At 56.7% G+C, this 13,867-nt stretch overlaps 1 protein-coding gene across 38 annotated transcripts in view; it reads left to right on the top strand.

Moving 5' to 3' along the window:
* TSNARE1 (t-SNARE domain containing 1) overlaps window positions 1–13,867 on the top strand; it is a 171,215-nt gene that overhangs the window by 26,057 nt on the left and 131,291 nt on the right. For all 38 annotated transcript variants that reach the window (NM_001433520.1, XM_070221247.1, XM_070221263.1 and 35 more), the window contains one exon: window positions 13,604–13,729. In NM_001433520.1, the coding sequence (NP_001420449.1) occupies window positions 13,642–13,729 (88 nt within the window). In that variant the 5' untranslated portion in view covers window positions 13,604–13,641. The remainder of the gene's footprint in view (window positions 1–13,603; window positions 13,730–13,867) is intronic.

Here is a 13,867-nt window from a genome sequence, read left to right as displayed (position 1 = left end):
TTCACGAAGATAGCCATGGTCCATTTGGAATGTATTCTTTTTGTTATGTTAGACGTGGACAGTTTTTTTCCCACATGGCTGGCCAGATGTCCCAGTGCCATTTATTAGAAAGTCCTTCTCTGACTGGAGATGCTGCATTTATTATATGCTAAATGTCCATATGTACATGGGTCTGTTTTTAGACTTTCTGATTCCATTGTCTCTGTTTTGTGCACAGTTTTAATTATAGAGGCTTGCTAGCGTTTGCTGTAACCTCTTTATTGAGATGTAATTCGCGTATCCTATAGTTCGCCCTTGTGAGACGGGCAGTTCAGAGCTTTTCAGGATGTTCACAGAGTGGTACGTCCATCAGCACTGTCCAGTTCCAGGCATTTCCTCACCTGAGAGAAGCCCACCCCTGCCCGTCACTCGCTGTCCTCCAGTCTCTAGCAAGCGCCTGTCTCCTCGTCTGGATGTTTCTTAGGAGTGGAAGCATACGTGTGTGTTCTTCTCTGGCTGGTTCCTTTCAGGCAGCGGAGTGTTTTCACAGTTCTTGCACGTTGTGGTGTGTGTCAGTGCTTCATTCTCGGGGGTTTCTAACAGTCTGGTAGAGTTGTCCTTTCTGTTTGTTCACTGTTTTCCTGGATGTTCACCGTCTGTTTGTTTCCTGCGTGAACGCCCTGTGAGCTGGTCCAGCTCTGGAAGTGCTCGCTGGTGTTTCTCCCGGGTGGGAGGAGGGACGTCTTCAAGAAAGAGGGCCGTCCCACCCAGGAGCAAGCGGTGCCTGTCTGTCCCCTCGGCTTCACCTTTCTGACTCTGGAGCGCAACAAGTTTCCTCTGAGAGATTTTCCCATTTCGCGTTAAATCCATTCCTAGGTAGAGTATCTTCTTTGTTGCTGTTGTGAACGGGGTTTTCTTTACCGTTCTGTCCTCTGACGGGGTGTTTGTGTGTGAAGGCCTTTGCTGTCTGCGTGTGAGTTTTATACCCTGCTGCTCCACTGAAGTCTTTCGTCCTTTGAATTTTAACATTGTCACCAGGGTTTCCAAGGCCGTCGTGTCATTTGCAGCGAGAGAGCGTTGTAGCCCACTTCTTTTCCCCGCGTCTCTCGTTGATCCCTCCCGTTGGACTGCACTGGCCACCGCCTCTGCGCGCGTGGGATGGTGCTGGAGACAGAGGGCCCCTCTGCCCAGCCTGGATCTGCAGGAACTGCCTCCCGTGATTCCCTTTAATTACGCGCTGCTTTTAGGACTAAAGGATGTTTGCTTCATCATCTTGAGAAAGGTTCCTGAGTGCTTTCATCAGGAACTTTGCCGATGCTGTTTTTCACGTCTGTGGAGAATCTCACCACCTTTTCCCTTCCGTCCATTGACGTGGTAGATTACATCACTGGGTTTCCTGACGGTGAATGCACCCTGCATTCCTGGAAAAATAAGCCAATGGGGTTCTGAATTTTGTTTCTTGGTATTTTATTTAGTATTTTTGTGTCGATATTCATAACTGATATTGGTTCATAGCTTTTTTTGGACTGTGTTTGTCAGGTTTTGTTATCAACGTTATATGTGCTTCATAATGAGAATCAGAAAGCTTTCCTTCATGGTCAGGGCCCCGGAGTAATTGATGGGTCATTGGAAATACTTGGCTTCAAAATTTGGCAGAATTCTCCTGCAAAACCATCTGGTCCTGGTGCTTTTTTGTGGGGTAGATTTTGTGATGACTGTTTCTCTTTCTTCTGTCCACATTTGTCTGTTTAAGCTTTCTGTCTCCAGTGGGTCACTTCTGGTGAGCTTCATTTTCCTAAGACTTTGCCCGTTTCATCCGTGTTTCACACCTGATTTACACAGAGATTTGAAAGTAGTCTTATGATTCCTTTGCATTTTTCTGTTTCGGTCATTCTTCCTCTCTTTTAAATTTCTTATATTGTATATTTGTGCTTCTTCCCTTTTTTCTTAACTAAGTTAGCTAGTTGGTTGTCTTATTTGTTAGTATTTCTTAGAAAATAGGATTTTGATTTATAATTAGGTCTATTGTTTTTCTATTTCCTGCCTCATTAATTTTTGTTTTTATTTATACTGTTTCCTTCCATGTGGTTACTTTGAATTATTTTATTGCTCTTTTTCTAACCTTTCAAGCTCAGGATTTACTTCATTTGTTTTCATTTTTTCATAAAGTATTTAGTGTTAAAAATTTTCATCTGATCATTGCTTTATTTATTTATTTATTTACTTTTGGTGAGGAAGATTGTCCCTGACTACCATCTAGGCCAATCTTCCTCTGTTTTATTTGTGGGTCGCCACCACAGCACGGCTTGATGAGTGGTGTGTAGGTCCACACCTGGGATCCGGACTCCTGAACTCTCGGCTGCTGAAGTGGAGCGTGTGACCCTAACCACTATGCCACCGGGCCAGCCCCTGACCATTGCTTTAAATGTATCTTATTGGTTTTCATATGTACTGTTTTCACTGTTATTTTTTTTTAGAAATTCCTTAATTTTAGTTTTTATTTTTCCTTTTTCTCCAACAGTTATGAAATAAATTGTTTTTAAAAATGAGAGAGACTTCTTGGCTTTAGAAAACATTTTAAACGTGTGTCTCTATTAATGCCCATGCCACACTGTCCTGGTCCTGTAGCCTTGGAATCTCCAGTCCACGGATATGGTGTGTCTCTTCATTTATTTGCATTTTCTTTACTTTCTTTTCGTAATGTTTTTGAGCTTTTAGAATACAGATCTTTCACTTTTCTTCAATTTATTTCTAAGATTTATAAAAGTTTTCAGTTAGTTTTTATTTTAGTTTTAACTTAAAACTTTTGGACATAAATTCTAGATTTTCAAAAGGTTAGCAGAGGGGCTGGCCCAGTGGTGCAGCGGTTAAGTGTGCACATTCCGCTTCGTCAGCCCGGGGTTCGCCGGTTCGGATCCCGGGTGTAGACATGGCACCCCTTGGCACGCCATGCTGTGGTAGGTGTCCCACGTATAAAATAGAGGAAGATGGGCAAGGATGTTAGCTCAGGGCCAATCTTCCTCAGCGAAAAGAGGAGGATTGGCAGTAGTTAGCTCAGGGCTAATCTTCCTCAAAAAAAAAAAAAGGTTAGCAGAAAGACTTCTTTCCTCCAGATTTCCCCACCTGTGCTTCACCTTCTGCTCTTTGCGCGCACACCTGCTGCAGACACGTGTTCCTCTGAACCGCTTGACAGTGAGTTGCAGACATGCTGCTCCTTGACCCCAGACACGTCATCTCTTTCATCGCCACAGCCGGTGGCCAAAATCAGGAACTTAACCCCATACGATACTCCAGTCTGGTCTGAGGACCTTGTTCTCCTTCATGGGACAGACTTTGCGAGTGGTCCTAATGACACCCTCTCAGCCTGATGAAATGCAGGCTCGCCTGTTGGCTTTGGTGACGTCGTCTCCAGCCTCCTTTAATCTGGAACAGCTCCTCTGTCTTTGTTTTCCAAAATGACGTTTGTGAAGATGGCGGGTCAGTTATCTTGTAGCCTGTGTCTGACGTGTCTCGTGGTCGCACCCTTCTGGCAGGAGAGTCTGGAAAGGGCCGTCGTGTCCTCCTCGGTGCGTCCACTCAGGAGGCACGTGGTGTTGGTTTGTCCTGTCGCTGATGATCTTCACTTAGCTTGCTTGGGCAAGGTGACGTCTGCCAGGTTTCTCCTCTCGAAAGTTACTTTTCCTTTTTCAGTTAGTATTTTGGGGAAGATACGTTGAGATGATCTAAGTATCCTGTTAATTCATCAAACCTTCACCCATGAGCTCTGACATCCATCGGCCATTCTTGCCTGAGCCAATTCCATCATTCCTTCCACAGTTGTCAGTTCCTGCTCTGTGGAAGAGCTTTTCGTTTTTTTCTTATTTATTTATAACAGCGTGGACTTGTGGATTTTTATTTTATTCAATAAGTTATAGTACTTTATTACTGTTATCTATTTTCTTGCTCAAATTGTCCCAGCATTGGCCAGTGGAAGCCTTTCAAGCTTGTTCCTGTGTCCTGAGATGTCCCCACCTACCTGTGAGCACTTCCTTACTCTTTTGTGTATCAAAATGTCCTAGGCTTGTCTTTACTTTCTCTGCCCCAGCCCTGGATTAAGCCATTTCTCCAAGGAGTCTTAATTCCTCTTAGGGAAGAATGGTCTTTTGTAACTGAGATCTAGGTGCTAGGTGTGCTCATTGCTGTGGGGTATTGTAGTATCTTAGGGCACAAAGCTAGGAAGTAGTGAATGTCATACACCTGCACATCTGTGTGAGTGTGCGTGTGTGTGTATGTCTGCCCACACGCGTCTGTCTGTGCCCGTCTCTGCATGGTGAAAATGGGATTCACACTGATGCCTCAGAATTCCCTTCGAGGGTGCTGCCCGGACAGAGGGAGGAGGGGAAGGGAGGGGGTGCTTGGCAGGGTGATGCGGAGGTGAGGGAGATGCCGTCCGCTTCCTCCGTAGCTCATGGTCTGTGGGGAGGACCAGTGCGAGGCCGGCCTCAGACTATGGTACTTGATGCAGAGAGCGCCCTGAGGAGGGGCAGGTGGCAGGAACTGCTGCTGCAGGTGGTCGGCGGCCTCGTCCTCCATCCTGTCTGTCTCTCTTTGACTCTGGGTAAGTCACTTTCCTTCCTGAGTTCGGTTTTCTCATATTAAAAATTGGGGTTTGTGCTGGATCAGGGAATACCTGGCACAGGTGTCTCTATCTCCTCCCTTGGGTCCGTGGTAGACGTCTGTCATCATCCAGGACCCCCTGTGACCCCAGTCATCTTCGCCACATGTCACTCTGCTCTTGGCACCAAGTGTGACCAGCCTTGGGGTCGGTCTGTTGGGCAGCCTGGTCTCGAGTGGTGTCCTGGCCTTCATCCAGGTTTCCAAGCTGGTTTGACTTCCGAAGCACCCTACAAGGGCACTTTCGTGTGGCTGAGGTCATTTTGGTAGCCTGAGGGCAGTGGTCAGTGAAGGGAAGTGCGGGTCCAGATGGTGTCAGTCCAGCCTGCAGGCTCTTGCCTGGGCTGACTCATGGTGTCTGCCCGGCCCTCAGCATCCCCCTGGATCAGTGTGGGCGGGACTGGGCGTCACTGTCACCTCCCACCTCACCTTCCCTGCGGGCAGCACCTGGGTCTCTAAGCAACGCAGCCCAGGCCTCCTGCCTCCCTGAAGCTGCTGGCTGTCGTTGGAGGCTGGGCCCAGGGTGGAGCAGTGTGCTGAGCAGTGTCAGCTGCGGTCCCTTCCCAGCTGGCGGGCGTGTGACCAGGTGAGCCGAGGGCGGCTATAGCAGGAGGACCACGGCAGTTGGGAGAAACCCCCGGGTGGCTTTCCTTCCGCACTGCCCAGCACCATCCTGTTCCTCCACCCAGCCCTGCCTCCTTCAGGAAGCCTCCGGGATTCCCCCCGACCCCGCAAGTCCCATTGCCCCTGAGCCCCGTCTGCCTGTTTGGGTCAGCGAGGCAGAGAGGGGGATGGGAAAGGACAGAGAGTTCCAGGGAAACATAGTAGCATCCCAGGAGTCAGGGCCAATGGGCCTGAAATCTCAGCTGCCCTCCTGGCCTTCTGCTTACTGCTGGCCTGGCACTGTGGCCAGAGGAAGGCTCACCATGCGTGTGGTGCGGGCACCGGGGCCATTGATGGCGGGCGTGCTGCGGCCCACAACACAGCCTGTGCCCGGGATGATGGGCAGGAGGGCAGCCTGGTGGTCTTACCTGGAGAGCTGATTAAGCAGCACTGTGGTTGTGCAGGGTGAGGGGATGAAGAGAGGGGTGGCAGGGGTGAGCCCTGGGGTTGACATGGGGCACAGAGAGGAGAGAGGAATGGAGTGCTGGAGGACACTGCCCCGGAGGCCCTGTTCTGGGGTTGGGACTGGAGGGGCTGTGGCCAGAGTGTGGACCGCAATGGGGAGGTCCTGGGGTGAGGTCCCCAGGGCCGTCCTCAGTGACGAGGTCTGGGTGTGACTGAGGCAGGCGCGGTGGGGAGGACCGACTCCGGGAGGAGGGGAGCTCGGGGCTGGGAGGCCCCCTGCCTGGGACGGGGTGTGGTCACCAGCTGGCCTGCTGTGGACCGTGTCTGTCTGTGCCTGTTGGGACACAGAGTGGCCACGCGGCTGGGGCTCCAGTGCCACCACCTCGCTCCTTGCGCTGAGGCCCCTCCTGGAGGATGCCAGGGAGGCCAGAGATCCAGGCTCGGCCGGGGAGGGAGGCTGGGTGCACCTCCCCCTGCGGCCCGTGGATCCAGCAGCTCCTTCCTCCTCACCAGGCCCCCTGCCCTTGGGACTCTCCCTGGCAGATACCAGGGTATGGGGCCTGCAGACCCTGATGTGGCCGCCTGGGGTTCAAGAAGGAAGGCCCCGAGGGCAGCTGTGAGGCCGGGCCTGGTGGCTGCATCGACCAGGGGCCCTTGCGCACTTGTGGGTGTTAGGGTGGCAGCAGAGACAGGGTTGCAGAGACACCCGGAAGTGTGGGGACAGATGTTATGAGGGCGGCCAGTGCCTGCTTCCTGCGGCGCCCTGCGCCAGGGCTGCCCTTCCTGGGACCTCCTATAGTGGGGGGACTGGCTTCCTGGCTAGGTCTGGCGGGACGCCTGGCCAGCTGGGGCAGAGCCGGGCCTGCACTGTGTGCTCTGCCGTGTCGGTCGGAGAGCTCTCCAGGGGCTGGAGGCTGGCAGGAGATGGAGGACGCCTGCTGGTGTCACGTTGGTCACTGAGGCTCACTGTGGCTCCATCGGGAGTCTGGCCCGCGTGTCAGCTCTGCTTCTTGCTGCTGGGAACGAGATGCCGGGTGAGCTGCAGGCACCTGTGCAGATGTCCAGCTCTTACCTGAAGAGTTGCTGCGAGGCCACACGGTGGCCACAGGTGGAGACCTGCCTGGGTGGGCCTCGGCCCCTACATCCTGGGGAGGCACCTGACCTTGGTGGGCACCCTGCACCGCCCCTCCCGGCCACAGGCACTGGGGCTCCCTTGAACTTTGTTCGCTTTCCCCTCCTTAATTTGGTGGTTTCATTTTGCCCTAGAAAATGGATTTCCCGTTAAGGACAGGCTGTGGAGACCTCGAGGTCAGTCCCTTTCCTGGTGGGGTGGGCCCTGGATGCCGTAGACTGAGGGTCTGGGCAGTCTGCCTTGGGGGCTGAGGCCATCGTCAGGACAGTGCTGACCTGCTGTCGTCCAGGCCCTGCACTGTCTGCCCCTGGCCCCATCAGTCCCTGCTCCCCTCTTTTTCCAGCAGTGTCTTTGCAGCTGAAGGCTGGGTTAGGGTCGAGTGAACGCAAGGTCCCAGGCCTGGCTGCTGAAGCCTGAGCCTTGAGGAGGGAGTAAACTCCGCCGTGTCACTGCCTTGTGTCCTGGAGGGTGGGGGACACAGGCCGCCTCAGGGCTTCACCCCCAGGGTCTTGTGTGGGCAGCGTGGGAGGCCATGGAAGGCCAGAGGTCACGTCTGCAGAGGGCCTGGCACCTAGTGAGTGCTGGCCCTTTTGCCCTCCTTCGTCCGTGCACTCCTCCTGCTCTGGGTTTTCTTGTGTCCTGCAGGGTCCTGGGTCAGCTGGGGCCTGCGGGAGGCCGAGGGCCAGAGGAAGAGGGAGCACCCGTTCTGCAGCCTCCCCACTGGCCTCGCCTTGGGCCCTCCCTCCTGGGAGGTGGTGCTACTTCCTGCTGTCACTCCCTCCGCAGGGCACACTGCGCGTGGTGCCCTGGCCGGTGGCTCAGCCCTGGGGTCACGCCACATTAGCACCTCCCTGCTTGACTCTCAGGGGCCTCCTCTGCCCGGCACATCTGGTCAGCAGCAAGCATCGTGCCCCTTCCTGGTCTGTCCCTGGCTGGAGAGCAGGACCCCGAGGGTGGGCCGGGACTGTAGCTCTGCACCGTGTCCCCACCGTGTTGTGGTCAGAGGCTCAGGACCGGGTGCCTGAAGGTGGACTGATTTAGGCCTCGCTCTAGTCTGCTGAGGGGGGGCTGGCTGCCCACTTTATGGATGAGCAAACTGAGGACCAGAGATGTACAGCGAGTTGTGCAGACCCTGCCTGTAAAGGAGCTGCTCCCCATCCTTGGTGGACCCCTCGGCTTAATGAGGGGGCAGGGCCTGTTCTGGGGTGTCCCCATCTAGAAGATATCGGTCCTGTCTGCTACCCTGCTCAGCCCTCGTCTTGGAGGTTCGCTGCCTCTGAGAGCCCCAGGCCTACAGAAGAAAGCTGCAGGCAGAGGTCTCGTCCTGCTTGGGAGCCCACCGGGGCAGAGCCAGCCCTGTTGCAGCCCTGGAGCCGGCCCTGGAGCCCAGGTCATTGGCCTCCAGCTTGGAGCTGTGTCCGGGTGCTCCCTCTGGCCTGGCGTCCAGTGGCGTCCCTCTGGCAGACTGCTCTCTCCTCCTGGGCCTGGGGGCTTTGTCCTCGGGGCAGGGCGGCATTGCTGGGGCGTTCCCTGGCACCTCCACTTCCTCTGGTGCCCTATAAACAGGATCTGGGCAGTGCAAGGACAGATGGCTAGTTTCAGCCTGCTGGGGCATGGGGGCGGTGGCTGGGGAAGAGCCTGGCGCCAGCCCGGGGGCACAAGGCCGGAGGAGGCTGGCAGCCGTGGTGGGCGGTCACGGAAGCTGCTTGGTAGGAGGCCTCCTTGGGAGCAGGCGTTGTTCTCGTGGCCTCTGTCCGGCATCTTTGAGGCGGCCCCGGCCATTCCTGGGCACTACAGCCTGTCAGCATCTACCCAGCCCTCCGGCCTGGCCCTGCTGCAGCTTCCGCCTGCCTGCAAGGCTGCCAGCGGCTCCCGTAGCCTTTGTCCAGCTGCTCCCTCCTCCTTCTCTCTCTGGCGCTGCCGTTTGCCCACTGCCTGCCCCCCTAGGTGGGACAGCCTGGCTGAGAGGACAGGGCATGAACTGGCTGCAGGAGGATGTGCAGGAGAGCGGGGAGGAAGCTGAGGGCACAGACTGGGACAGGGCACGTGGGGAGCCTGAGGTTTGGGTTGGCAGCTGAGTGCCCCATGGCCCCTCATCATCTCCTGTTGATGGGGGACAGACCTGCTGGCTTCCAGGTCCCCCAGGGGCTCGAGGTCCAGAGCACCTGGCTGGAGTGGGCACCAAGCAGCAGGCAATGGACACATGCTGGCGTGTCGTGTTCCCGGACCAGCATCGTCCAGCTGGGGTGACTCTGTGGCCCCGGCAGTGGGACGGCCTTCATCTCCCAGTCCGCTGAGCGAGCACAGAGGCGGTATATGTTCCAGGGTGCAGCAAAATGAGCTTGCCAGTCAGATGAGGTGGGGGGCTGGGGATCTGTCCTCCTTCCTGCCTTCGCAGACTGTGACTCTGGGTTACCCTTCCATGGCCTGGACGCAGCAGAGGGCGGCCCGTTGGCCAGCTTTACCCTCACAGGTGCTGGTGGCTGGGCCCTCAGCCCTTCCAGCTGCCCCGGCTGCGGCCGGCGCGCTGTGCCTCTCGGGCAGCGAGGTGCCCTAGTGCTGCCCACTAGTCTGTTACTTCCTCCATTTGGCTGTGGGTCTCTCCTGTGCCCTTGCTGTCCCTTCCATCTTCCCAGAGCTGCCCCTGCCTCTTCCCTTCAAACCATGACTCGCCAACTCCTTCCTGCTCCTGGCTCGGATCCCGCTGGAGCCACTTCCTCGGGGGAGCTGCCAGACCTGCCCCGGCCGGGGCTCCTGGCCCTCAGGGTCTCTGCACGTCCTGTCAGAGCCTCATCACGGGATATTCCTGCAGACTCCTGCTAGATGTTCAGGTTCCTGAGGCCAGCGCCGGGCCGCCTTGTCTGTGTTGGGCAGTGCTCGGGCATATCTGTGGAATTGGGCTTGGTCCTCCTGGGTCACTGTGCCTGCCTGGGGTCCGCGTGGCCACCCAGGATGACACCGCTGGTTCTCTGGGGCTGCCTTCCAGAGATGCAGGGAGCCCTGGGCCCGCACCTGGATCTCGTCTGCAGAAACTGGCTCCCCGCAGCCCGCCCTGCTTCCAGACGGATCTGTGTAGATGATTATTTTGTTGGAATTTTACAAGTGAAGCTTTAATATTTTAAAATTATACATGCATAAAGTTTAGAGAGTAAATGAGTTCTACATGGTTAATTAAGAATGAACACCCTCGAGGCCCCTCCCTCCTCTCCCCAGAGCCGCTCCCTCCCATCCTCGCGCTAGGTCTCTGGATGTGCCTCTCTTCTCGGAGCAGCGGGCTCCTCCCACTGCTTCTGGATTTTTTTCCATGTTTAGACAGTGTTTATTGACTTGCAAGATGAGGACTGAAGTCTCTGTCCACACGTGTGTGCTCACTCTCACTCCCCCCACGCACACATGTGTGAACACACACGAGAAGGAAAACATACATGTGCACATGTGCATGTCACACATACCTGACTCGTACACACGTGCACATGCTCCACCCCCGCAGCTCGGTTAGGTGTGATCTCGTGCTGTGCTGGGGGGAGGACATCCTCGTCTCAGCTGTGGCTGCTGAGGCCCGAGCTCTGTGGACGGGCTATTCTTCGTTTCCCAGCCCACCTGTCTCCCCATGGTTCTAGTTGTCTTCATTTGCTTGTGTTGTCTTTTACGGACTTTTTCAGCAACCTGACCTGAAGCCTCCTCCAGATCTCCCAGTCTTACCTTCCTTCATGTCAATGGCCTGTCATTTCATCTTCCTGAGGAAGTCCATCTGGAACCTTCTGCCTGCCCCGGTCAGCTGCTTGCCCCCCGGCCTGGGCACAGCTTCTGCCCTGGGTCTCTCTCCGTTCCTGTCTTGGGATCCTTCACCTTCCTCCTGCCTTCCTAGATCGTCCCTCGTGGATGGAGCACGTCCTGGCGCTCTCCTGGGGAAGGGGCTGGAAGGGACTGCTTGGAGCCCCCGTGTCTGGAAGTGTCTTCCCGTGCCCTCGTTCCAGAGAGTTCTCCTTCTGTGCTGGAGCCGCTCTCGCTCAGGCTGTCATGGTTTCTGATTCTGCACGTGGAGCTTATTTGTGGGGCACTGTCCTTGTCCTGTGTCCTGAGGGCCAGCAGGGGTGGGGAGCTGACCCAGGACAGGTTGCGCCCGTCCAGGCCATGCGTTTCCCGGGCCCGGCTCAGTGTGCTCAGTTCTGGGTGTTTCCGTTGACTTCGTTTCTGATGGCCCCACCATGGTTTTCTCTGTCTCCCTGGATTCCAGACACAGGAGCTCTGGGCCTGGCGTGTGGTTTTCACTCCTGTGCTCCATCTCCTGTTCTCCCTCGGGGAGACATCTGCAGCTCCGTCCCCTCCCTGTTCTACCGAGCTCTTCGTTTCTGCTCCCGCGTTTCGGTTTCTCGGCGCTCTTCGGTGCTCTCTGAAAGTGCCTTTGATAGCATCCTGTTCTGGTTTCAGAACGACACTTCGTGTCTCCAGGGACAGCAGTGAGGGGTGTTATGTGGGTTTGTCCCTCAGAGAGGCAGCACAGTGAGGACACAGACGCTGGAGCCGAACTGCCCCATATGAAACCCTTTTCCATCCGCTACCCGCTGTCTGGCCTCGGGCAAGTCACCCACCTCTCTGTGCCCCCGTGTCCTCGTATGCAAGGTGGGGTGACCGTGGGACTTCCTAGGTTGTCGTGTGGATGAGTGAGTGAGCCTGCGCCGAGCACTGAGAGGAGCGTGGCCGTGCCGCGGGCCTGTGAGAGCACCATCCTCACGGCTCCCGCTGGCTCCTCTTGGGTGGTGCTCTTGCCTCCACGTTTAGCTCTCCATGGGCCTTGGGCTCCTCTTCCACATCAGACGTCTCCCCAGATGTGGCCCAGGCATGTCAGGTGCTGGTGAGTGCTCCCTGGGCTGAGAGTGCTCTGCTCTGGGTCAGCATGCGTCGCTGTGTCCCCTGCCTCCTCTCTCCCTGCCTGGCATCGCGCCCCTACCTCGCCTGCTCATCTCGCTCGGGACGTTGAGACAGCAGAGGGAGGTCTGGAAAGTGGAGGGAGGTCCAGCGGCAACTTGGGCTGGTGTCCAGGACGTGGCCTGAGAGACCCACGGACAGGAAAACCTTGCTTCCATCAGGGGTTCTCCAGTGTGCTCTGAGGAGCCCTGGGGGTCCTTGAGTCCTTTGCAGGGGCCCCCCGGTCCTCCCTCTGCTGGCCACCCCTGTGTGGGGCCGGGTTTCTCAATCTGCTCCAGCCAAAACGATGCTGGTGCAGCCTGTCCAGAGGCAGGCGAGATGCCTGTCTGCCCAGCCCGCCTGCAGACTGAGCGGGGGGACTGCGCCCTTCTCGCCCTTCTCGCTGAGCTGTTTCCTTTGGGAAGGTGTCGTCATTTTTCACAAAGATACGTTAACAGATAATGGCTTCCTATTGTTATTTCTAAATGAATTAAGTATTTTTTTAAAACTTCGTTTTAATTTCTAGTACAATAAATATCGATAGGTATAATCCCCGTAAACCAGAGGTCTCAGGTCCTCACTGATTCTTAGCCATGGAGGGGTCCTGAGACGGAGATGTCTGGGGCACATTGGGCCGGGTCGCCTCGTGATGCTGTCCAGCCCTGGATGGCCGACAGCACAGGCGCCGCGGGAGCGGACGAGGCTGCGTATCCTGTGCTGCAAGCAGTAGGGCTCGGAGGTCCCCCAATTCTGGGACTCGGGCCTGCTTCTCACCCCGTGGCGCTCCCTTTGGTCCCAGCCCTACCCGTGTGGGGTTCTGTGCGGGTGCGTTGAGCCATGGCTGTGAAGTGCTGAGCAGCCAGCCTGGCCTGAGCGCTCTGTAAGCTGTGCCAATATCTTAGGAGGTGGCAGGTCAGATGAAGGCAGCAGGAGAGCCTCCATGTGCACACAGGTCACAGTCCCGGGCCCCATAGCGGTGCATGTGCAGATGCACTCAGAAAACTGGGTGTGTCTGAAGCGGCCCCCAGAAGGGCTGTGGTGACACTGGAGGGTCACAGGTGGTAGTTTTCAGGCTGGAGAGGCCCCACTGCCATTGTGGAGCTGCAGCTCCCAGGAGTGGAGACGGGCGGGCAGGATGCCCAGCGTCCCTGGGATGCCAGCGTGGTATGCAGGAGCCCGTGCGGCCCATGGTGGGTTGAGCGCTTACTGTTTGTGGCCCGTGTTCTGAGTGCTTCATGTGTGTCCGTTCACATCTCACCACAGCCCTGAGAAACGAGGTCTTCTAGTACATTCCTTTTACAGGCGAGGAAACTGAGGCCCAGAGAGGGCCTGCGGCTTGTCCTGAGCTGCATAGGTAGCAGTGACGGGGGTGGTTTCAGCCCAGGTGGCCAGCCCCCAGCCCTCTTGCCATCCTGTGTGTCTCAGGAGGACCGAGCTGGAGGCGGAGGGTCGGCAGGTGCCACGAGTCTTGTGGGTCCCAGCATAATGCGGCGCTTGGCTCCGTGGTGCCGTGGGTACCGACGCACATGTGGCAGGGACCTGGCGGTCTCAGAAGCCAGGCTGGGGTGGGCTTGCTCAGGGGAGAGTAGGGGAGCTGGGGCTCTGGTTGGGATGGCTGTGGTCTTTGAGAAGGGTCCCTGTAGGGAGGCAGCCTCCCAGTGTTCCCACACCGGGATGAGGTACCAGAGGGCCCCTGGCAGGGGCTGGGAGGAGTCTGGCTGGGCTGAGATACGCGCACCAGGCTGCCCAGAGCAAGGCTGCTGGGAGCCAGGCTCATGGGCGGGTGGGCAGAGCCGGGCCCACCGCAGTCTGAGCACTAACCCCTCTCTCCTCCCTCCCTGCCCCGATTTTTCTTTCTTCCAGCTCTGTGGGAAGGTGGCAGCCCTGCCCTCCGTGAGAAGATGTCCTATGGGTCCATCGCTGGCAGTGGCGGCCTGGGGAGCCACGGCCCTTTTGGGGGACCCTCCAGACAAGGCTATCAGCCCCTAGGTAATGACAGCGGCTGGCAGCGTGGGTGGGGGATGTAAGGGGATGGTAGTGGGCTGTGTTGTGTTGGTGGGTGTAGATGGGTTCTGTCCCTTTAACCAACACTGCCTGTGACCTGAGACCACGGGTGATGTTGGCCCC

Source organism: Equus caballus, chromosome 9 (genome assembly GCF_041296265.1).
Source record: "Equus caballus isolate H_3958 breed thoroughbred chromosome 9, TB-T2T, whole genome shotgun sequence".
Classification (NCBI taxonomy): Eukaryota; Metazoa; Chordata; class Mammalia; order Perissodactyla; family Equidae; genus Equus; species Equus caballus.
This window is presented reverse-complemented; position numbering and strand designations above follow the sequence as displayed.